The 26,643-nt window shown below is 33.7% G+C and overlaps 2 protein-coding genes across 2 annotated transcripts in view; both read right to left on the bottom strand.

The window, feature by feature from the left end:
* The window catches only part of LOC123547274 (WD repeat-containing protein 6-like), a 197,122-nt gene that overhangs the window by 21,325 nt on the left and 149,154 nt on the right, over positions 1-26,643 (bottom strand). Inside the window, exon 11 of the mRNA XM_053551547.1 lies at positions 3,040-3,164. Coding sequence (XP_053407522.1) covers positions 3,040-3,164 — 125 coding nt within the window. The remainder of the gene's footprint in view (positions 1-3,039; positions 3,165-26,643) is intronic.
* The window catches only part of LOC123547288 (uncharacterized), a 69,750-nt gene continuing 59,763 nt past the window's right edge, over positions 16,657-26,643 (bottom strand). Inside the window, exon 9 of the mRNA XM_053551548.1 lies at positions 16,657-21,367. Coding sequence (XP_053407523.1) covers positions 20,886-21,367 — 482 coding nt within the window. The 3' untranslated portion in view covers positions 16,657-20,885. The remainder of the gene's footprint in view (positions 21,368-26,643) is intronic.

The raw sequence follows: 26,643 nt of genomic DNA, 5'->3' as shown, positions 1-26,643 counted from the left end.
TTTTGTGCAAGTTTGATTAAATTCAAATCATAAATGAAGCTGCTATTGTGCACACAAGGTCAAAATAGCTAATTCTGGTCCTATCAGGGGCCATAACTCTGGAACCTATAATGGAATCTGGCCAGTTGAAGAAAGAAACCAAGATCTTGTGGTGATACAAGTTGTGTGCAAGTTTGGGTTAAAATCAAATCATAAATGAAGCTGCTATTGTGCAGACAAGGTCAAAATAGCTAATTTTGGCCCTTTCAGGGGCCATAACTCTGGAACCCATTATGGGATCTGGTTGGTTCAAAAAATGAACCAAGATCTTATGGTAACACAAGTTTTGTGCAAGACTGGTTAAATTCAAATCATAAATGAAGCTGCTATTGTGCAGACAAGGTCAAAATAGCTAATTCTGGCCTTTTCAGGGGCCATAACTCTGGAACCCGTATTGGAATCTGGCCAGTTCAAGAAAGAAACCAAGATCTTATGGTGATACAAGTTATATGCAGGTTTGGTAAAAATCAAATCATAAAAAAAACTGCTATTGTGCAGACAAGGTCAAAATAGCTCATTTTGGCTCTTCAGGGGCCATAACTCTGGGATCTGGCCAGTTCAAGAAAGAAACCAAGATCTTATGGTGATACAAGTTGTGTGCAAGTTTGGTTGAAATAAAATCATAAATGAAACCACTATCGTGCAGACAAGAAATTGTTGACGCACAAAAATAGCAAATTCTGGCCCTTTAAGGGGCAATAACTCTAGAACCCATGATGGACGAAGGGCGATCACAAAAGCTCACCCTAAAAAAAGTGGCCTCTATAGTATAAACAAGCTTTCCCTTGGATTTTACCAAGTGACCTTGTTTTTGACCCCACATGACCCAGTTTCAAAGTTGGCCTAGAGGTCATCAAGATAAACAACTGACTAATTTTCATGAGAATAGGGTCATAAGTGTGGCCTCTACAGCCTCTAGAGTGTTAACAAGAACTTCCTTTAATTTGACCGACCTAGTTTTTGACCCCACATAAACAAGATTCAACCTTGACCTAGAGACCATCAAGACAAGCATTCTGACCATTTCTCAAACTTAATTAAAGTGTTAACAAGATTTCTCTTTGATCTGGCCTAGTAAACTAGATTCTGTCATCCGACATGACCCAGATTCAACCTTGGCCTAAAGATCATCAAGATAAACATTCTGACCTAGTTTCAAGATGGTAGGATCATGAATGTGGCCTCTAGAGTGTTAACAAGCTTTTCCTTTAATTTGACTGGGTGACCTAGTTTTTGACCCCACATGACCCAGATTCAAACTTGGCATAGGAATCATCAAGATAACTATTCTGACCAAGTTTCATGATGATATGGTCATAAATGTGGCCTCTAGAGTGTTCACAAGCTTTTCCTTTAATCTGACTGTCCTTTAATTTGACTGGGTGATACTCGCTCATTTAGCTCAGTAGGAAAAGAGTTGGTCTACGGATTGCGGGTCGAGAGTTTGATCCCCAGGCGAGGCGTATGTTCTCCGTGATAATTTGATAAAAGACATTGTGTCTGAAATCATTCGTCTTCCACCTCTGATAATTCATGTGCAGAAGTTGGCAGTAATTTGTGGGGAACAGATTTCTACTGGTACAGAATCCAGGAACACTGGTTAGGTTAACTGCCCACCATTACATGACTGAAATACTGTTGAACAAGAGCTTGTAGAACATTCATTCAGTAATTGCACAAGAAACAAAAGTTATTTGCTCACTGTAAACAAAAGTTCTACCGTTCTGTTTCAATGTGACCTTGACCTTTGACCTACTGACCTAAAAATCAACAGGGGTCATCTGCTGGTCATGATCAAGTTTCGTGATCCTAGGCCCAAGCATTCTCAAGTTATTGTCCAGAAAGGGTTTAACCTTTCCGGGTCAATGTAACCTTGCCCTTTGGCCTACTGACCTTGAAATCTAAAGGGGCCATCTACTGGTCAATCACCAATCTCCATATCAAGTTTTGTGATCCTAGGCCCAAGCATTCTCAAGTAATCATTTGGAAACGGTTTAACTGTTCTGGGTCACTGTACCCTTGACCTACTGACCTCAAAATCAATAAGGGTCATCTGCCGGTCATGATTAACCTCTCTATCAGCTTTCATGATTCTTGGCCTAAGCGTTCTTGAGTTACTGTTCTGAAACCGTTCAACTGTTCCTGGCCAATGTGACCTTGAACTTTGACTTAATGATCTCAAAATCAATAGGGGTCATCTGCTTGTTATGACTAACCTCCGTATCAATTTTACTGATCCTAGGCCCAAGTGTTCTTGAAATATTGTCCTGAAACTGTTTTACTGTTCCTGGTCACTGTGACCTTGACCTTTGTCCTACTGACCTCAAAATCAATAGGGGTCATCTACTGGTGATGATCAATTTCCCTATCAACTTTCATGATCCTATGCCCAAGCATTCTTGAGTTATCATCCAGAAACCGTTTTACTGTTCCGGGTCAGTGTGACCTTGATCTTTGACCTACTGACCTCAAAATCAGTAGGGGTCATGACCAACCTCCCTAAAAACTTTCTAAATCCTAGGCCTAAGCGTTCTTGAGTTATCATCCGGAAACGGATTGGTCTACATACCCACCGACCATCCGACCAACTGAAGACAGACATCTGCAAAACAATTTACCCCTCTTTCTTCGAAGGGGGGCATAAAAATGGCGTTAAACCCAAAACAAACAAACTGACTGTGTGACCTAGATTTTGACCCAACATGACCCAGATTTGAACTTGCTCATACTAAAAGGTTAATTACTAGAGGTTATCAAGTCATTGACAAACATTCTGACTAATTCTCATGAGTTTCAAACTTAAAATGTGGTCTCTAGAGTGTTAACAAGCCTTTCCTTTAATTTGACAGAGTAAGCTAGTTTTTGACCTGGCATGACCCAGATTCAACCTTGGCCTAGGAATCATCAAGGTAAACATTCTGACCAAGTTTCATGAAGATAGGGTAAGGAGATGACATGACTTCAATATGAGATTTACTGAGTACCTTTATGTATACTTACAACAATTCCCTGAGATGCTGTAGTCAACAACTTGTCTTCTCCAAGCCACACAACACTAAACAACTTCCCCTTACACACCTTCACATCTGATATCAAATACTGTCCCGTTTCAAACTGGAAGCTTTCTAAACAAAACATAAAATATTAACTTATTTCTGGCATTTCAAACATCTATTTTATATTGCATTATAATTGAAATCCCTTAAATTCCACTGAATCAGATATGAAATTTTGCAGAAACAGACAAAACAACTACTAACAAATGACTGATGTCTTGCAATGCAACATAGCTTCCCCTACTAAAGTGACTAATTTCAACAGCAGCATAATGTAATGATCTGATATCTGTCAATGATGTATATTATACAACGTTTTGCAATATATATAATAAATATAATATCATTATGAACATGAAGTGTGGGATATTATTAAATAATTTGGCAATACTCAAATACCATGCATATGCTTTTGTTAAGCAAAAAGCAAATTTGTAAGTAGATGAAAATTAATATTTTTGCCTACACTATTTTTGTTCATGATACTTAATGATATACATATAGATCTAAGCTTCCGCTTTGACTAATAATGTAAATTGTGTGCACGAAGACCACATACTGAATTGTACAGGTTACTTTTCCTTCTGTTTTATGAATTGATAACATTTATTAAGCAGATTGGCAAAACTGCTTGTTTACTGTCACTTTTGAAAGCAGTGACAAAAGTCAGTGTATCTATGACGCTAAAGATTAAGGAATGATCACCTTTTTTCTGCAAGGCAAGATGTGGAATGGATAATAGTAAACCTTAAGAGACTAAGCAAAAACAATGATTATAATACTGAATTGTTGTATACGTGTAATATTTTTGAACAATTATTCTAACACGACCCGCATTTATTGCTATACAAAGATATAGCAAACCACCTGAGTGTATAATTATATGAATCTATGATAAAATATGATTGGCTGATATATTTTACTCCCTACGAGTGTAACATAAGAGATTCTACTTCTGTTCCATTACGTATATTTTATTCCATGGCCAAATGGTTGTAAACATGCAACATTTCTAAAACATAACTGTGATGAAAAGTCGCACTGACTTATGTGCAGGGCCGAAAAACACTATTATTTCTACGAGCGAAAAAGCTCAGTTATGATTCAGCAGTGATGTCATAAAAGTATGACATATAATATGACGTCATAATGATGTGACGTCATACAAAAATTAGGCTCATAACACTGGGTCAAATAACAAAAAAAAGATGATTCTGTTCATAAATTGTTTGCGAAAATGTTCGATTACTAGTTTATAAATACTTCTCAAATTTCTGATACGAATAAACAAATATCTAAAAGTTCCGTTAAACACCACTTTTAAACCATGGGTGTAAACTGTAAACAGCATATGACCCAAATGACATATTACGCTGAAAATGTAGTTCTGTAAAATGCTAATTATTTGCATTGTTGGAATCACACAACAGATCTATGCTTGACATGTAGGTAGCACTTTCATAATGAAATAACAACATGACAGAATTTTTCATGGAAACTTAGATCATACACCACCACTACAATTTGGGGTCTCATTTTTTAGCTGATTTTGCAGTTAGTGTGTTTGACTGTAAATATTTTTCTTGCATCAAACATGACCTCAACTTTTCTTCTGATTTTTATTCAGCACTGACAATATTCTTCAAGAAAATGTGAGTTACAGACCTTTAAAATGGGTCCTGGTATGTTCTGCGGTCATTGGAAATATGTCAGTTTTATATAGAATAAAGAGCAGCTATTTAGTGTGTTAAATTGTAACCATTGGAGGCGCACCAGTTTAATTTGTGAACTGCTTTATCATGTTTATTTTGTGGCAGCATTAAAACAAATAATTAAAAGGTCTGGGCAGCATAAAAAAACCAAGAGGGCTATGATGGCCCTATATATTGCTCACCAAAGTTGATCTGGCCTACTGACCTAGTTTCTTACCCCACATGAGCCAGTTTCAAATTTAACCTAAATATCATCAAGACAAACATTCTGACCAAGTTTCATAAAGATTGAGTAAGACACAACTGTAGCCTTTAGTGTTCACAAACTTTTCCTTTGATTTGATCATGTGACCTTGTTTTTGATCCTAAATGACCCAGATTAAAACCTGACCTAAAGATCATCAAGACAAACATTCTGACCAAATTTAATAAAGATTGGGTCACAAATGTGGCATCTAGAGCGTTCACAAGCTTTTTCTTTGATGGTCTACTGATTACACCGTTACTGCAACCACATCAGATTACAAAGAAGTAGCATTGGTTAAATCAACAATGAATATATTAAAACGAAATATATGTGTGTAAAGTGTAAAGTAAAAATATACATCATGGGTCTTTCATAACTTTTTATCTGGAAAAGAATAGCAAGTTTCAAAATAGACAGCAGTATAAGTTGGTTAGAAAATTGTGTCATCTTGCTATGATGGTTGTGGCACCTGTTTCAAATGGAAAGAAATGATACGGGTATGGGTTTCCGTAGACAGTCCGAACGTTTTCTGACCCCTGGCCCGAGCCTGTAAAGATGCGACTAAAAGGGTTTAAATGATTCACAACATTAATCTAATTTTAGAAATATATTCCAAGTATTTACAAAAACTACCAAATATTTAGAGTAATCCATATTATTGATTTCTAAGTGTCTCAAACAGTATTTTGGTGAAGTTTGACAATATTAATGTCCGTGATAAGTAACAGAAGAGGTCATTGAATACTTTCTTTTAACAAAAGAAGTTAAGATTGGACGATATTTGAGAGCGATCCAATGGAATCAAGTGTAACAAAATAACTGAATGTATACGAATCTTAAAAACCATTTTTATGAGATAGAAATAGATCAAATACACATCAATGTTTCATATCAATAAGAACAAATGCATAAAGGAAGAAGCTAGGCTTGAGTTTGACAGCTTATTTAACAAAAAAAATGTTAAGTCAGGTCGGATCTCGACAAGTGTTATCGGAATACAGTTTCCGATGCCCAACCGACTGAAATACCAGTCTGTATACACATTCTTTACACAATCTTAAAAAAATGTTTTATACCCTGAAATTCCCCCATCCGACCCTCAACACACACACACCCCTCATCGCCCACCCTAACTTAGCTATATTGAAATTCATCTTGATAGAGAACAAGGTATATTAACATTTTCGCGGATCATATACAGACACGGTATCGTGCTAGGCAACAATAACTGGAAATGTAACTTTTACTGGATATGTAGAGATGGAACATCGGGCTGACATCATATATGGGGTACTTCTACTTGGATGTATTTCGTTTTACATTCAACGGTTATCTAGATTGCTAAACGTTCTTCATATAAACTGTCCGCTAAATATATAGAACATCTATAACAGTCCGATACACTTCAAATACATACTAATACTAAAACATATTTCAAATATTTAAGCCCTGGTGGGGACTCGAACCCAGTACCTCTCACACTAAAGGCAGACACTCTGCCACTACGCCATAAAAGCAGGTTATAAAGCTAGGCCGTGTAAGTACACCATTATTCTATACCCAGCTACACTATGTGGACGTGAACAATTTTGTGCCAATATCTTGTTTAGAATACTCCGGATTAATGTTAGCTAACGGCCATTTTCGTGTTAACAAAAAGTATTATCTGTATTTTTCCAAAACTGCCCAAATTTCTCACACGTGTCTTAGAGTGTGTAAACGTAATAAATGCCAATGTCAGTGAAATATATCTTACAATATATCTTTTATATTTGCCCCTTTAGCAGCAGGACAAAGAATGATATCTAATGATTTTACAATTTTCAGTACCAACCAGAAACCTCCCTGTATCTCAATAATTCATCAGCATTCACTGTCAATTAGTATTGTAACTATGATGACTGTCATTCATTCATAATTCCTAGATATAAAAGACATTGTTTACATATTTACTAGTTTCCGGTGCAAGTGCTAAATATCACCCTATTACAAAAAGAAAAATCAAGGTACGCGAAGAGCTCCACGTACGGCCTCTAGGTGAGCGCGATGGCTTCACACTCCACAGTTCGAGAGACTGATCCCCGGCAGAGACCATTAAAACAGTTTTAGATTATTTGTATACGCACGTGAAACGGGACTCCAACGTTCACCAAATTTGGTTACAATATTGATAGGCGTACTGTATCGACCACGTTTCATAACCAACTGAACCATCAAAGTGTCCCTGGAGTTGTGGCCCTTTAGTTACTTAAAACTGTTTAAGTTGACAGTGTCCGCTCTCAAATTTAGCCATTTTAAATCTTACGTTCACCAAACCTGGAAATTAAATGTCAACAAAGTTCGATTATCATCAGACTGCCTCGGTTACTCAGGAATTATTGCCATTAGATTACCAAAAATTTCGCACATTGATAGTATTAGCTCTCTTACTTGAGGAGTTCTTTTCCAATAGTCACCAAACGTGATAACAATGTTCATAGGCATAAGATCTATAACCGGCCGGACAGCCTCTGTCACTCCTGCATTATGGCCCTTGATTTACTTAAAATCATAATAATTTGCAGCGTCCACTTCATAACTGAAGCATTTCCTATCCATGTCCACCAAACTTAGTCAGACTGTTTATTAGATAGTAATCTTAGCAAAGTTCGATGATAAACCGGATATAGTTTTTGCCACCTTTAAGTAATAGAAATCGAAACCGGATAGTTTTTGCCGCCTTTAAGTAATGTAAATCGAAATTAAATGACAACTAGTCCGGTCATTAAATAGAATATTAGTGGACATATAGTTTGACAATCTTTCTATTGTTTTTCTTTATTAATTGAATAAATCATGTAATAAAACTATAATAGAAATCATTGTAGCATATATCCAGTGTTTTGTTTTGACGTATCAAAGAGGCATCTATTGTCAGAATAATTTGTTTAGTTGATATATTCACGGAGAGGAAGTGTTACACGAAGTATGGAGTTCTTCTGATAACCTGTCATGTTTCCTTCTGATAACTGTTACGGAGTTCCTGGAAAACGTTGCAGGGTTCTTCTGATATCTGTATGACAAAACAAGGAATCGGTCGACGAAATGGTAATTATTAATCTTTAGAAAGAGAGAATAGGGTGTAAAACTAAAGTCTGATGATCTAAGTTGCCTAATGTTTTGTGCTATGCGTTAGAAAAAACTGTAAAGTCTAATAATCAGCGCCACTTCTTTGAATTCAAGGCATTTTGAGTAAAATATCGAAATCGTTTGCTTATTCATACATTATGATATTCATCCCTACAACACGCAATAGCCTAATGTTAGTGCAAAGCTGCAAACATAAACCATTATCTAACAATTTTATGCCCGATTTTTCAAATGTTACGGAGTTAATGTGATAACTCTGAAGATATCACAGAGTTCTTATGATAAATTTTGTTACTGCCAAGGTGTTTCTTGAGCTATATTAAGATACTTTTTTGCTAATTTTATTATTTAGAAAGGGTGTTAATCATGTTCTAATGTAAAATATTTATCCATTATTTTATTATTTTATTATATTTTACTCAAAATGCCTTGATTTCAAAGAAGTGGCGCTGATTGTTAGACTTTACAGTTTTTTTTCTGACGCATAGCACAAAACATTAAGCAACCTTGATCATCAAACTTTAGTTTTACACCCCATTCTCTCTTTTTAAAGATTGATAATTACCATTTTGCCGACCGATTCCTTGTTTTGTCATAAAGATATCAGAAGAACGTTTTCCAGGAACTCCGTAACAGTTATCAGAAGAAAACATGACAGGTTATCAGAAGAACTCCGTCCTTCGTGTAGCACTTCCTCCCCCGTGATATTGATAACGTAACATATGAGCACAGATAGTGCTTGACTCCCTTTTCATGCCATCATTGCTATAATTATTGTTGAATTGCTGTTAATGAAAGGATTTGGGTCATTTACGGCTAATTTGGGTTCATTATGTGGATCGCTGAATCCCAGCATCACACATTGTGTCATATACAAAAGTCAAAGGGAACCAGATATTTGATAGAGCAAGTACTCATTGTCAAACGCTATCTTTAAATTTTGACCAGAAACAAGTTCTATAAATAGCACGTCTGCTAGGGTATAAATAGGTCAGAGAGAGCATTCGGTCTCCGGCGATCGAAGAAGACACATCGAGGATCCAACTAATAATTTATCCCAGTACCTTGATAAGGAAGTTATTGCAACTACACTGTCAGGACGGATAAATTATCAAAAAGAAAAAGTTAAAGAAGAGTTGCAGAATTTCAACCAGGTTTCAAGCTATAGGACCAGCGCATAGGAGTTTTACCTTAAGGGTAATTGAATGCTATAGACGATAGCATATATAGGCTGAGCATCGAGAAGCTGAGACAGAGGCTCAGAGTTTGGTAATATATTGAGATAGTAGGAGAGTTCCAGCTTGTAGACGATTCAGCGTTATTGGCGAAGTACAGCCAAGGCATTGGGGATATACCTATACAGTAGCTGAATGCTACATGTGATAGCATAAAGGCGCTGAGCATCCAGTACTCAGGGCATTCATATACAGTTGTATCAATTAATAAGACAGAGTCCGATCATCTATGCGTTAGGATTCGTATGTTGTTGATTCAAAGGCATTGTCTGACGGGAACTTCAACAAAAAGACCAATCAAGTATAGAGTCTCTAGCTATACTATAGGAGTTTGAGCAAATTATTATTAATTGAAGATTGTTAGTTTGAAACATTTAGTGATTAACCCGATCCCTGAAATTATCGAGTTCACAATTGAAATCATTTAAGAATCAATGGTACGCGAATCATTTAGGCAAGGTAGTCAGAGGAAAATTTATGTATGAGACATTTGGTCTCACCAGCATTACGTTTTAACAAAGGACATTCAATATCGATTGTTAGCTAGTCTAAGACGTAGTCACCTTAGCGATTGGACCCATTTCATTGTTCAAGATACTAAAGGCGTAGGCACTTCCCTGGGTCATATAACTCGTATCCTGAAAGCTATATTAGCGTTGAATTATCAAGCATTATGATAAATAAATTATTGTAGTTTTTATAGATTGATATAAAGGTATGTATACTTTGTACTTTTCAGAAAGTCTGTACATCTAACTACTATTATATATAGGTACATTTGGCGTGGTTAATACTGCATTTTGGCAGCAGCTTCATTTTAATAGAATACTTTTATGCAACGAACAAACACAAAGCTCTGTCAATATAGTAGGAACCGTACGTATTTTGTAACCAATACTTAGACTTATGGAAATAGGACACTTCGAACACATTGTTATAATAGATTATAAATTAAAAGAAAAGCCGGCACAATGAACAACTCGTACCATTTTATTCAAAGAATGTACTCAATGACATAATTTTGGACTTTGAAAACACTATTCGTATGGTTTTAAAGACCATAAATTATACTACAAATAAAAATAATATTGAAATATTGATATAGAGGATAATTGTTGGTTTCGGTGTAATATCACGTTATAATTTCACCGAGTGGGCACCAAAAGTGATATTTTCACGAGTGGCGGAGCCACGAGTGAAAATAACAACTTTTGGTGTTCACGAGTGAAATTACCGTGATATTACATCGATACCAACAATTTTTCTGTTTATTTTATGTCTAAAACTCTACTTTTGTTGTGTTTATTTCAATAAAATGTCGAAATTTGCGGGAAATTTTATCAGGAAGCATCGCAAAGATGACGTCATTTTAACGACGTCATCGTCATATTGTTTCCGGCTTTCAGTACGCTCGGTAAACTTTTTGACGTTAATCCGGGTATCAGATTTGATAATTTTCACTGAGTGGCCAGTGAGTTTATCAGGATATAATTCACCGTTATATTTCGATAAACCACCGAAAAACATAAAATAAATAGAAAATATTTACAAAATGTAAAGTGATACCATGGTTAAAATAGCTTTAACATGATGTACATTAAGTGATGTCATATTCCCTGGCATAAGATTTGTATTTTGTTTATCATGGTCGCTAATGGCATTTCTCCCTTGATGCCATACGTAAAAAATTACTACACCTTATCCAGTATGCATTTTGAATTACATGCATTTAAAAGACATAAAAATAACTTTTAAATCTGGTGTCAATTTCCCTGATTGTTATAAGCTGTTGAAAATATTTTGACGACGATTTACATCGCAGGCAAGACCATATGTCAGAAACCCAGAAGGCACAAGAGCACAATTACTTTCCCTTGGTTGACCACAGTAAGAAGCTGCTTACTCGGAAAATAGCTTTAAGAGAAGAGATGCGAAACAATAGTTAGATATGAATTTTGATAGGATTAATTTGTCTGAATATGCAAAACCGGTCATTTTAACAGGAGAGAGTTTACCTTTTTGCAGCCGTTAAAAGATTATTTACCCTATGCGTATGATTTGGGCAAATTTGGTGGAATAAAGAGCCAGTCAACCTATAATTTCATGCGGCTAGAATTTTTCTCTTGGATAGTTCTATTCAGTGCAGGTATTTATTTTTGCTTGGAACGCATATTGTATAGTATATACATATTGTATAGTAGGAAGCTCCTATCAGAAATCGTAGACGAGTGCTTTTATTTCGAATTTATTAGAAAATCAGCGATTTTCAACAGAATTCGGTGAGAAATACCTTGTTATAACGTCACATATGCGACATAAAGGTACGAATAGCAAAAGTTAATTTGTTTTTGAAACCTCACACCATGATGTGTGGGTATGACGCTTTAAAATATTTATTTAAGAAATTTTGGTTTCTTTAATATCAGAAAGCTGCTTTTGGTATCATTTTCAGTAAAAGTTAATGCTATGACTTAATGCTATTAAATTTTATATATAAATAGTAAATAGTCCATAAAATAGAATGCCTGATGTAAAACAGGAAACACGTGCGCTCAATTCTTTTGGGAATAAGTAAAAGGGACCTTGTTGACAGGTAGTCTTTCAACGCAGGTAACATTACACTGTATCAATTGAAATGGGAAGGGAAAATGGTATACAGCGGTCTATGTAAGCAGGTTTTGTTGTATGGTGGTCATTAAGCACAGGATTGACGCTACTGTAGCACGATAGGGAAATTGTACTGAATCATTTGAAAATGTTAAATTTACAAATTACGTCACTCTTAATTAGAATAAGCTTAACATATCAGCTGATGTAATATTAATAAATGCATATTAAGATGAATATTTTTATTAATGATTTATGAGCTGATATTACGGTACTATTAGAATGATTTTTTTTATTCAATGTTTTATTTAAATCATGAAAGCTGGTGATATTTTCGATCAAAACAAAATATGCTTTATACCATTTCTCCTCTGAAAATTACTGCAACAAGCACAAAAGGTAACTATCGCTTTGTACTAAATCCAACAGAATGAGAATTTGCTTATAATACATGTAATTTGATTCGGAGTTGTCTATCAAAGTCCTAATTGTTTGGTTACATAATTTAGATACACACGAATGCCAGAAATGTATGAATAAACATGGCAAATATCCGCTGAATTGTTCTGCTGACTTTGTGTGGTACTAAATTTTGAAGTCCTTAGGTACGAAAATATTTAGCATTTAAAAACCATGATCTTTTACAGAGATCGTATCACATTCCCTATGTCAGAAAGTACACAAGCAATTATGGCTTTGGTATCCCGAAGCTCCTTATAAAACATTTTGTACAAATAAGATAGTTTAGTGAGTGTATGTGTAATTCTGGTACAAATTATAAGACTAAAGAAATTTGCACAGGTACATTATACAAACAAAAATGCTTACATCGCTTCTATCCGACGAATCTGGCGACATATTGCTAAAACATCATTCATCATACTGCTGTTTATAGGTACTTTTACTCGGTGAAATTTCCATCTTTTTTTACACACATGCAAGTTTAGTAAGTGGTTATTGATGTTAATCAGGGACAATAATGACACTCATTTATAGCAAGTTATTATACTAACATGTAACAAACGCTAATATCAACAACGCGTGCAAAATTAACATACAAGGAGCATGCGAATACCAATGAAATCTGAATTAAAGTACATAATTAATTTACATACAAGTTACCTACGCGAATATCAACAATTTCTACATATAATAAGTACATAATTTACTTACAAGTAACATATTCGAATGTAGGGATAATACACGTTTTTTTTATGTATTAACGTCTGCAGAAGCCCGCGGGATTGTTTGTGACCGAGACCGAAGGTCGAGGTCACAAACATATCCCAAGGGCTTCTGCAGGCGTTAATACACAAAACAAACGTGTATTGTCGCTATTCTTGCATAAAAAAACATTACACGACGACTAAATGCATTGTTTTCATATGTGATGACTTGACGATTCCGGTACATTTTTTATTTACCATTCTTGTTGTTCTTGGAAACGGTAAACATGTTTTAAATATCCATAACCGGGGCACACATAACAACAACACTACTGAAAGCGTGATTTGAAGGTTTTTGAGCATCTTATTTTTATTTTCAGTTATTACAAACGTAACATTACACATAATTTTGCATATAACTTAAAAATTTCATAAACAGGAACGCAATTATTTTAAGAATAACAACTTTACATTCGAATTATTTTGAGTACGAACAAACAGAGTACGGATGAGTACGAAGCTAGTGACTAGCTTTCGAGGTTTATCATATGAATTCTGCGAACAATCAGGTAAAAACAAACCGACTGATACTAACAAAAATCATTAATATAATACCTAAAAACGGGCAATAGCACAAATTACACGCGATACTTATTTATTCACAGTTATTTACAATAACTGAACAGACGCTTTGTAAAGGGAGTGAACTCTAAGAGAAGCTAGTGCGTACATTGATGGGGGCAGTACGTTTGGGGTTGGAAACTGATACAGCTAAACATACTATGGATTACATTGTATCTATAATGCTACAAGAAGAGGTTATTATGGAAGAAACAAGATGCAGATGCCAAATATCAGTCTGCGCAGAAATACATACATACATCCCTGGCAAAGCATTTCAAAAATAAAAATCATGTATTAACAGCACGTGAATTGCCTTGTTTGCACACGATTTTTCTCCCGTTTATACATGGGCGGATCCAGTGAAAAAAGTAGTTTTTATGCAAGAATATACATAACATCTGCATATTTACATCAGAGTATATTATTTAATTTACTTCCTAGCTACATGTGCGAATATCTACAAAATCTGCCTACAAATATGAATTAAACTGCATAATTTAATTTAAAAATACATGTAACATATATCATTACTGTTATGTATATTATAACACGTGTGCATTAAACTGATATTGACAAAAAAGTGCATTTCATTTTGCTATAAAAAGTGCATATATGACAATGAATTTATTATTATATAGAAATACCGTTTGTATATTCGAACAAAAAAACAGTTTGTTGGGACTGGAGAGTAAGTCTAGCTATCCATGTTACAGTGGTTCAAAATAAATTATATTAATTTTATGCTCTTCAGTGAAATATCGAAATTTATCAGTGAAGTATAGGTTAATAAATGGGAGAGCGGTGCCTCTGAGTGATAATGGCCCTGGCAAGGTGATAATAGCCCGAGGGCTATTATCTTCTGCCAGGGCCATTATCACTCAAAGGCACCGCGCTGCCACGTATTTACCTGTTTATTACATGTTTACCTATAATATAGTAAGAAAAGATTATTGTGTCATTTTTATGGGTACTGGCATCTTCTGACATACTAATTTACAGCTTTTCACTTTCTATATTATATGTATGAGAGACTATAGACTGTATAAAATCAAATGCCTGGATAGTTGTACTATGTAGCAATTAGCATAATTTAGGGTTGAAAATAATTCATGTCACAAAGAGTAAAGAACGTTACGCTTAAGATAATAAAACTAAAACTGAAACATTCGTTGTTTTACCTTCATGAAACGCAATGACGTCATTTCTGTTTACGGACGGCCCTAATTATGATAATGTGATAATGTTTCAGTTTCAGTTTTATTTTATTTATTCCATAAGGCTATTAGCCCATCATGGCATAACGAGCATACATACAGATATGACGAACAGTGAAAACATAATAATTACATACACTTCAATGTGGAGAAGGTCTGACAAATATTTTTTGCAACCTTTTCATTTAACATAAATGATTTAGATTACGTTAATACAATATTTCTTTTAATGTATCAACTACACTTGTATATAAAATATTAATATAGTAGACACATTCATTCTGATAAAAGGTAAGGAATTATACATCTATAAATTCTGCATTTCTTAGTGAAAATTGACAGTTATGCAGTTGCATAACATTTATATTGTCAAACGATAAACACATTAATATACATATGCACACACAAAAACCACTAACTGTGGCTAAGCGACCGATCTTACCGAAACGAAACGTAAGAAAGGCTACTTATTTTAACATCAATATACTATATCCACAAATTTATCAATCTTACAAAAACATACATGCAAGACAGATAACATGGATAAATTTCTTCAAAACACATAAAGTAAAGATAATGAAACAGCCTCAGAATGATTGACTTAAAGATAGTTATTTTCTTTTATACAAACACGTGATTGTAGTGAAATCTTATCCATGTCAAAATTTTTTATTCACGTGTACCATATAACATGTCGTTTCTTCTTTGAAATGCTTTATATACATAAATTCCTAGTTTTCTTATATATATGGTATTCTCTAGCGTTAACAACTAAATGGTATACAGCGGTCTATGTAAGCAGGTTTTGTTGTATGGTGGTCATTAAGCACAGGATTGACGCTACTGTAGCACGATAGGGAAATTGTACTGAATCATTTGAAAATGTTAAATTTACAAATTACGTCACTCTTAATTAGAATAAGCTTAACATATCAGCTGATGTAATATTAATAAATGCATATTAAGATGAATATTTTTATTAATGATTTATGAGCTGATATTACGGTACTATTAGAATGATTTTTTTTATTCAATGTTTTATTTAAATCATGAAAGCTGGTGATATTTTCGATCAAAACAAAATATGCTTTATACCATTTCTCCTCTGAAAATTACTGCAACAAGCACAAAAGGTAACTATCGCTTTGTACTAAATCCAACAGAATGAGAATTTGCTTATAATACATGTAATTTGATTCGGAGTTGTCTATCAAAGTCCTAATTGTTTGGTTACATAATTTAGATACACACGAATGCCAGAAATGTATGAATAAACATGGCAAATATCCGCTGAATTGTTCTGCTGACTTTGTGTGGTACTAAATTTTGAAGTCCTTAGGTACGAAAATATTTAGCATTTAAAAACCATGATCTTTTACAGAGATCGTATCACATTCTCTATGTCAGAAAGTACACTATATAAATATCATATGGCAGCGTGTGTGACATTGATATTGTCAACCCGAGGGCAGAATGTCACCCGAGGCGAAAGCCGAGTGGTGACATTCTGTTTCGAGGATTGACAATATCAATGTCACACACGCTGCCATATGATATTTATTTTATTATACCGAATAAAATTTAGTACATAAAATGTTTTTAATTCATTTAATTTAACAGTTTAATCTTTAGCGCGGTAATCGCCTGTGTACACATTAAATTGTGACGTCACTACTATATGTGTACAAGGGAGGCAATCATATGGCTAAAAAATTGAAGGAGTTAATTGCCCTTATATGACATTCAAAATATCAGCGCGGTCACATGACCTGACAGTTAATTTCGCTTGGTCACGTGTCAAAAAGGTTGAAAATGTTTTTGATAGTCAAAATATCTCTCTCTCGGGTAATGGAATTTTATCATTGTAGGCAAAAGAGAGGTATAATAAAAGCAATTATGGCTTTGGTATCCCGAAGCTCCTTATAAAACATTTTGTACAAATAAGATAGTTTAGTGAGTGTATGTGTAATTCTGGTACAAATTATAAGACTAAAGAAATTTGCACAGGTACATTATACAAACAAAAATGCTTACATCGCTTCTATCCGACGAATCTGGCGACATATTGCTAAAACATCATTCATCATACTGCTGTTTATAGGTACTTTTACTCGGTGACATTTCCATCTTTTTTTACACACATGCAAGTTTAGTAAGTGGTTATTGATGTTAATCAGGGACAATAATGACACTCATTTATAGCAAGTTATTATACTAACATGTAACAAACGCTAATATCAACAACGCGTGCAAAATTAACATACAAGGAGCATGCGAATACCAATGAAATCTGAATTAAAGTACATAATTAATTTACATACAAGTTACCTACGCGAATATCAACAATTTCTACATATAGTAAGTACATAATTTACTTACAAGTAACATATTCGAATATACATAACATCTGCATATTTACATCAGAGTATATTATTTAATTTACTTCCTAGCTACATGTGCGAATATCTACAAAATCTGCCTACAAATATGAATTAAACTGCATAATTTAATTTAAAAATACATGTAACATATATCATTACTGTTATATATATTATAACACGTGTGCATTAAACTGATATTGACAAAAAAGTGCATTTCATTTTGCTATAAAAAGTGCATATATGACAATGAATTTATTATTATATAGAAATACCGTTTGTATATTCGAACAAAAAAACATTCTCTAGCGTTAACAACTCAATAAATTTTAACATATTTGGATGTTTCTAATACCTTTTATGTATGTAAATTTTTCTTAAATCAGAGTACACTGAACATTCAAGTATGAAATGATATTCATCTTCTAGCTTATTACATATTACACATTTTCTATCATGCATGACGCAATGCGATAATGTGAGAATTTTTAGCACAAATTTGTTACTATTTATAAGTACTCATGTAATAAATAAAATTAATATTATTACTCTTTTAAACAGTGAAAATATCATTTTTATTTTTCACTGGTACGGAACAGCACTTGAATGCGAAAGAATATCAATTATAAATAATAGAAAATTCCATAAAAAATATACTTCAGTAAAAATACAGATGTAGAGAAAAACTAACAATATGATAAATATAAACATTCCCTCATAACAAAGTGTAACAGAAATCAGGAAAAGTAATAGAACTATTTACAGTTTTTCTATAAGGATATCCTGACGTCACGACATTATGACGTCATGATTCGATGCACGTGAAGTTGTGCGGACAAACTAGATAACATTTGGTTAAAACCATTAAAATAAAAAAAAACATAAATTATTATAGAAAATGTTTGTTTTAGTGTAAGATCAAAATATATTTCACTCGTGAACACAATAATATTAACATTTTCACTTGACAATGTGGCTGCGCCACTCGTGAAAATATTGCATTATAGTGTTCACCCGGTGAAATTTATTTGAAGCTTACACTAAAACAAATAAATATATTCTGTATATTAAAGAGTTTGCGAGTTCTAGCGAAAATATGTGTCCGAGCAATTCAAATTCCATTTGACTCTATGTCAGTAAATATTAATATATTAGGCTATTCAAACGTTTCATGAATAAACAAGACTGACAGATGTAAACGGAAACACCCACTTCGTGTGGAAAAATACCATTTAAGCAGGTAAATCAACTAGAAAAATACAATACCTCTATATTTTGGTGAATTCTGCTATTCCCAAATGATTCTGTTAGAGAAACCCCTAATTTGACCCTAAATATTGTTAAATCATTTCCAATACTCCTTCGTCTGCACTGCTTACAGTTAAAAGGTCAAGGTCGTCAATGATGCGCTTTAAGGCCAAGCGTATTTTTATTACTTGACTGTTGTTACCCATGTCCCTTAGGTTATTTCTTTGATTTTTTCTGTTCTTTTAGGCTGGGCTGGCATACGACCTTTGAAGCAGAGGAGTTGGTTAGGAAAGGGGTAGCTGAATTTGTTAAATGGGCTAAAAATGATGGGGTAGTGAATGGTAAACCTTGTAAATATTGTAGCAGTGTACGCTCTGTGAAGGGAGACGATAAGTTTTTCTTCCCACACTGTTTTCCTCCTTTAGGGGAATAACCTTTTGTCAAAAACACTGAACTGTTGAAATTGCTAGTTTACATTCACTCTTTTTTATGTCAGGAACCGGTAGTTTTATTGTGTTTAATATGCCTGGCCTTAAGTAGCAGGCGCTTTTTATGACGTCACGAAGTTTGGAATATCAAGATGGCGGACATTATGCAGCAGTTGTACATATGAAATGTGTTTATTGACTATTTGTGTCTTGTTGTGTGGAGGATTTCTCCATGAATAGGATTAAAATTAATTGGATTTTACATGTTAGTAGCAATTTTATATATTTATATCCTTGTGTATCTGTTATATTTAAATATTGCCTTAGTATCACAAAGTCTGGGGATCCGAGGATACCTATCTGAGAAAATGTAATAAGCCGGAAATGAAGAATTCCGCGCGGCGTCAAAATGAATTGAGCAGACGATGTTCTCGATCGAACGGTCGTGCCGGTAAATATCCTGTAGAAAGGTGAGTTTTTGATATATCTGAATATTATTTTCAGTTTCTTGTTGTTAAAAGTTTGTAATCTTCGCATGACAAATAATAGTAATTTTTGTGATGGGCCATTTTTTAATGTAAAACGTACCGAGTCCTTTAAAAAAGATAGGCAGATAATCTGATTTCTACCTTCCATCATTATTATTTTTGTCCTTACAACAATGGCTCAATATCATCAAAATTGTAAAGGTAGTTACTTAAAGTTCTTTCATATAAAATCTGTAACAAACGGAAAATAAATCACTTTGTGTTTCAAAATCAAGAGCAAGACCCTTGGAGATTTTGGGCGATCGTGCAAATTATCCTGGTGTCGGATTTTGGCAGCACTATACATCATCTGAAAGTCTCTTGGCGATTTCTCTCACGATCAGTTCTGTTTCCAATGTTTAATCCAGCATCGTTACTTTGGCTGTATATACACCGTTTTTCAAATTATCAACAAGAATCTGTTTGATTTCTCGTGACACAGATGTGCATCTGAACTACTCCGATTGCTATTTCATTCAAGTAGCTGGTATGCTCAGTGCTTCCATGGACATTTACTTTAAAATTTTATCTTATATGGAATTTCTTAAAATAGTGTATAATGTTTTGCCAAAGTGAAATGTAGCATTTGTTCCAAAGCAATAACCTACCTGAACTGTTATTTGAGAAAGCATATGTTTTGTTAAACTTGTTTATGTTACTGTGTAGTAGCTAAATGTTCAATGATCAAAATATCATTATGATAAAAGTTTGATTTGAGGTCCGTTTCCATTCTTAACCATTCTGCTACGCTTATAACAAAACCGCCAAGTTTTAGGTGGTGATCAGTCCAAAGATACTACTCTATGAAAGCTTAGTCCAAAAAAACCCAATGTTCGAATCAAAGTGAATGTAATTGTAAGAAAATGCAATAAAGAAGAAAACTATGCAATGCACAAATTTCAATTGGTGTAATTCTTTCGAGAACTGAGCTGGAAAAAATGGCTATTATGGAGTTCGAAACATAAAATATAGCAAGTTAGGGTAATTCAATTGCTGCATATATTCTACACACCAAATATGAGAAATTTCACACTGTATCAAACATTAAATTCTGTTTGTTATACATGAAAAATGCATGCTTAAGAATAGATATGCCTTTTTGTATGTTTACAGTTCTCAAGATAAAAGAAATTTCGAAATATTAAAAAATCATGCTTCTTGTGCTAGTAAAGCAGCCTTGCCAATTATTGTGCTTGTCTGAAATTTTCTCTGACCACTTACATTCTGTTTAAGCTTTATGTAGCTTACCTCTAATTATTAACCTGTTATTCCTTCTTATATACCCAAAGCATTAGCTCCTAATATAACGGCATTCTCTGGGGAGTTAGGACCGATAACTTGTAAATCTGGAAACTCTCTTCCCAAGCCATTCTGTAGAATAGGGGAGTTAGAAAAGCCCCCAATCATCACTAATGCGGTACAGCCCAACCCTGCTTTGTCTTGTAATATGGAGTGTATGTGAGAAGCGATGGTTGATATAGAACGCTGGAAAAACTGTATCCAGATGCTAGAATCAATTCCGAATCCTTCGCCTGACACTTTAATCTTTCCTTCTGTAGTTTGTTTGCATAATAGGTCTTTAACAGTTCCACCAGTATGTTCCTGTACAAAATCGAATAACTTGTATGCCCAGACATTCCTTATGTCAGGGTGATTCTTTTGAGTTTTAACCACTGAAACTCTTTCGTGGATGGAAGACATCATATCACGATAGTCTTCTGGGCATGTAGTCATAAATTTCTGCATAATATCATGTCCTATTTCAAAAGAAATATATGAAGATTTTAGTATATTTTCCATACTTTCAAAAAGAAATGCTAATACTAGCAGACAATAATATGAAATATTTTGTCATTTGATAACAAATATTTAATAAACCTTCAAATGATAACAAACTGTTATTATTCCACACAGCTTATCTTAACGCGGTTGAACAGAAAATCTTACGGAATGGTGGAACTAATGCTCGGCGTAAAAGCGATATAAATTGCATTCGGTTCAAATAACTAAATAATATTTTGGTCCTATTTGCTGTTACAAATATTTAATGGATCTTTCTAATAAAAAATTAATAACTCATTCTAAACCCTTTAGATGATGTACTTGTTACAAGCTGAGCACAGCGTGTTTAAGTCTTGATGTCTCTCCTGTAATGTAAAATCTGATTAGATACTTCGAAACAAAGATATCTTTTGTCATTTATAGTGCTTTTGAGTTTTAGTGAGTAGGTTATAGGAAAAAGATGTTTCCTTTTGTGAAGAAAGCATTAAACTTTGTATGTAACTATTTTGAAGTATGCTGAATAAAAAAAAAAAGGACACGCAGTTCGCTAACCTCAATAAGCTTAAAATGAGGCCCCAAAAAGGGACCTATATTTTTTATTTTAATCATATATTTTAATTTATAACCTAAATAATTAACTATTATTGACATAATGTTTATTTGGTTACATTTATACACATTTAATATATAGAACACTGACAAATGACTTAGATGAGGCCATAAAAGGGGGAAAATTGTCTGAAAATTTCATTTACACGGCTACTAAACGCTAGCGCCACCACCAAATTGTGGTGATAAGGAAAAGAGCTATTGACATTTCCGTGGTGCAGCTATCGCCCGTTTCTACTTGTAAACACGTGAGTAAAATTTATATTTTGTCTTATATTTTTATTGATAGAACTTGTTTCGAAAATCGGAGAATGTAGTTCCGTGTAACAACACTTTTACTAGAGGTTGGCTGTAATTTCATTAAAATAATATGCAAATTGTGGTGCCAGGAGCTTTTCTCCCGAATTTGACAGTGGCATATTTTCATATCGGCTAGTATTCGAACACCATTCCGATGATAAGACACACTGTAAAAACATACCTGCGTATGCGAATCGTGTAGAACTGAATAACACGTATTCCCATACACCAAAGAATTACGAAAAACACAGTAAAAAGTTAAAACACGACTATTTTTGAAAATGATGGCGCTATCACCCAAGTGGTGGCGCTATACAGTAGTGGTGGCGCTGTTGTATATGATTAGTGGCTGATATATTCAATTTTAAAATACGAAAATGTCTGACTGCAAGCCACGGAAATTTCTACAATAATTGATGTTATCAATCTATCCCACACTACACCCAAATTACGTTACTCAACAAAATACATGTAGTAACCTGTACATGGTCGCAAAATAGTCTACATGTATATGGATTCAGATTGTGCATCTAAGCTGTATTGATTAATCATATTTAATCGACTGGAATTGAAAATGTACTGTACTTTTCAGAAAGAATTGTGAAAGTAGGGTCTTTAGTTTACAATGCATGCAAACGACGTAACAATACAAAGGCAAGTAACTTTCAGAATCTTAATATAACAAATAAATTCTACACAATCTTTGTTTGAAAGAAAAGTATTGCTACTATTTTTCATGACCTGAATTCAAAGTACACTTACGTTTTTATTTAGGTAGAATATTTAAAGGTTAGAAAATAATTCTACATTAACATTTTAAACAAAGGAAATTTACTTTGACTACAAGAGTCCCAAGGGTCTGTGAGTATTTTTTTTTCTCGGATAGAGAATGTTTCATAAAGGTAAATAAACATGATCGTGTTTTTCTTTCTTTAATAACATGATTCCTTGCAGGAATATTATCAGTTAGAGAATGTTGGTGTTTGTTTTGTTTCGGATGCGTCAGCAGTACGTATTACTGAATGCCGTAACAGCGCCACCACTACTGTATAGCGCCATCACTATAGTTATAGCGCCACCACTTTTAAAAATCCTGGAATATTTATTCTAACCCGAGATTCTATTATTCATGGTGTGTGCCTATATAGTTATTTATCATTTCTACACCATTTGCATGCGCAGGTATGTTCTTACAGTGTGTCCATTAATCGGAATGGTGTTCGAATACTGGCCGATATGAAAATGTGCCACTGTCAGATTCGGGAGAAAAGCTCCTGACACCACAATTTGCATATTATTTTAATGAAATCACAGCCAACCGCTAGTAAAAGTGTTGTTACACGGAACTACATTCTTCGATTTTTGAAAAAAGTTCTATCAATAAAAATATAAGATAAAATATAAATTTCCCTCACGTGTTTACATTTTCAAACGGGCGATAGCTGCACCACGGAAATGTCGATAGCTCTTTTCCTTATCACCACAATTTGGTGGCGGCGCTAGCGTTTAGTAGCCGTGATTTACTGGATGACTTTATTGTTAAGTGTGAATATATATCACTCAGGTAAACAAAACTAATTTTAGAAAACTATTTAATTATATCAACTTATTATTTAAAATTCTTTACATTTTGAGGTTCATTAAGGGTATTTTATAAAACAAGTTCACATATACTTACATACTGTAATTCATATAATCGATTTTACAGTGCATATACCTACATGGGGTACCGATAGTTCGATTTCCCTATGACTATTATTATTAAGCATTCAACCAAAAAAAAAACACACATTCAAAAGAGCATTTAAAGAAGGGGTTATTTTGTGTTTTTCTTGCAATTCAATATCTAATTTAATATTATACAAAACATTATTTATATGTTTATCTAGACAATCGGTGACTTCAAGCTTAAAGCATACTATCATCCTAATTCTTTCTTTACAACAAAAGAAAATGGAATGTGAACTGAATGTATTATTGTATTTATCATTGCTAATTTATACTATATTCAATAATACTAATTTGTTTGAATTTGATTAAGATTTCAAGTTTTAGAATCAGTCTAAATTCCGCTATCATGAAAATAGTACCGGTATAGTATGATAGGTTAACCTTTGTGCAGTTTAAACCAACGACCTTCCTATTGATGTGACAACACCTTTACCACTAGACGGTCTTTCTCACTGAACCGCTCCACAGAGCTTATAACTATAAACAGTGATTTACTGCAGACACCCCGAGAACGCAAATAGTTACATATGAAAATTGTTTAGTATACGATGAAAATATGATACAGAAATAAAGAGAATCAAACCAAATAGAGTAGGAATGTAAATTTTTTAAGGTAAAGATTAATCGATTCGTTTACAAATGTGTCTCCTTAAAATATACTGAGGTGCAATTATTTTGCACATTAAGCCTTTTGACAAATAACTTAATATACAAAAGTTGAATGAAAAGTTATGATCAGGTTACCCTGAACAAACAACTTTTAACTTTAAGCGTAACGATACTTTCAATATCTAACAAAAATGTAACAGATTTGCCAATATTTCACTTTCTAGCACACATGTCTTCAAAAAGTCTAAGTACACAGATTGGCTTGATACATATATGTCTGCTTTCGTATGTATTCTTGAAGCATATTACATAATTAGAGCCAAGTTCTTTTGATCATTTCCAGTTAACAGGATTAGCAATGTCAATATATGCTATAAATGCCTGTCTACAACCTGCTTGATAGAATGTTGTTTGCTACAGACGTGAACATCTCTCAGGGGTTTGCTTTCAATACGTCTAAGTGCCTAAGAAAATATATTCTCTGGCTTCATTTAGATATTTCTTTGCATGATAGAATAACCCATCCTTCCAGTTGTCATGTGCGCTTCTTGAATCTTTTTAACACAGCATAACCGTAAGTAAAGATATCATATGCCTTGCAAACGTATTGAGACAGTATCACAACCAGATAATGCATTATAAAGAATGTTAGCTTTAAGTCTACGTTCTTTGATGTGTCTTCTCCTGTTGGATTTTTGTCTTTGCTTTAATGCCAAAAAAAAGGACGGCTTACTACGGAATTAGTCAGCATGTATCAGAACTGTTTGGAATGGACAAACGAAGCTACAGCTAACAACTAGCAAACCGTTTTACTATAGAAAATACCAGTGTGTATCAGTGTTGGTTGCTCGTAACATTATCCTTTTGTGATTTTGTTTTTCATCAGCGGCAAACAAATGTGTACCATGTCGCATACCAGTTTGTGCACCACATGTTGTGACTTCAAACTTTTGGAACAATACATGGTCATATTATAAACAAAGGTATCAAGCTGTAAGTCAGTAAATGGTGCCAGATAAAATTTTAGTTCCTAAAGGAAATAGACAGCATGAAAACATCTAAATTAGCTGGTGTTCACATTTCTAGTACTTATATATGAAGCCATGTTTTGGGAAAGACATTAAGGTATGAACATGGCTTTATGGCTCGGGTTCCATTCCCGCTACAGGCACTTGAGATTTTTCATCATTATCGTGTAAACAGTAGAGGTAAGACAGGTCTGGAAATTGTTATGGACCTCTTAAGTGGTCTGTAAGATGTTTATAGACCTCATCTGAATAAAGAAGCCGGTAGGTAATTTATTATTAATATGCATTTAATTCTTATAATACATAAATTTATATATTTTCCAATTACGTTCTCGGTATTTAAGTGTCATGTCCATATATATATATATATTCTGTGTGTGTATATATATATATATATATATATATATATATATATATATTCTGTATATATTAAAAAAAAGTCAGTAAAATCCTTGTGCAGGTATAAAATATATAAAAGTTCAATTTGTAAGGAATAAACAGCAGCAGACTTCTGTGTTTTACAATTATTTTAATTCTTCACTGCAAGCGCTTTCAATACACATATCTCCAGGCAGTTTACATTTTGAAATAATGTACAATGACGTTACGTCATAACAAAATTACGGGAAACGTCGTAAACAGACGTTGCGGCAAACTTCAAGAAAAATGTATTATACACTCAAGAATACCCTGTGTATGTATGCACACAAAACTTGAAACAGATATACTGTACCATTTAAAAGGGAGTTAATAACTGTACTTAAAACATATTTATGCTCAGTTAAGAAATAATATCAAGATGATTACTTAAAAAGTAATAATAGCTTAAAAATCAATTATGGAGACAATAAAGAGAAAGAATTGCTCAAATTACCCTCACGTTCTTTATGACACTAGTGGTATATAGCCAATTATAGAAATAGCATCAAAAATTAAAGGGAGGTAATAAAATTTAAAGCTTAAACTGTATTTCA

Source organism: Mercenaria mercenaria, chromosome 9 (assembly GCF_021730395.1).
Source record: "Mercenaria mercenaria strain notata chromosome 9, MADL_Memer_1, whole genome shotgun sequence".
Classification (NCBI taxonomy): domain Eukaryota; kingdom Metazoa; phylum Mollusca; class Bivalvia; order Venerida; family Veneridae; genus Mercenaria; species Mercenaria mercenaria.
Note: the sequence above shows the minus strand (reverse complement) of the source record. Positions and strands in the feature narration are given on the sequence as shown.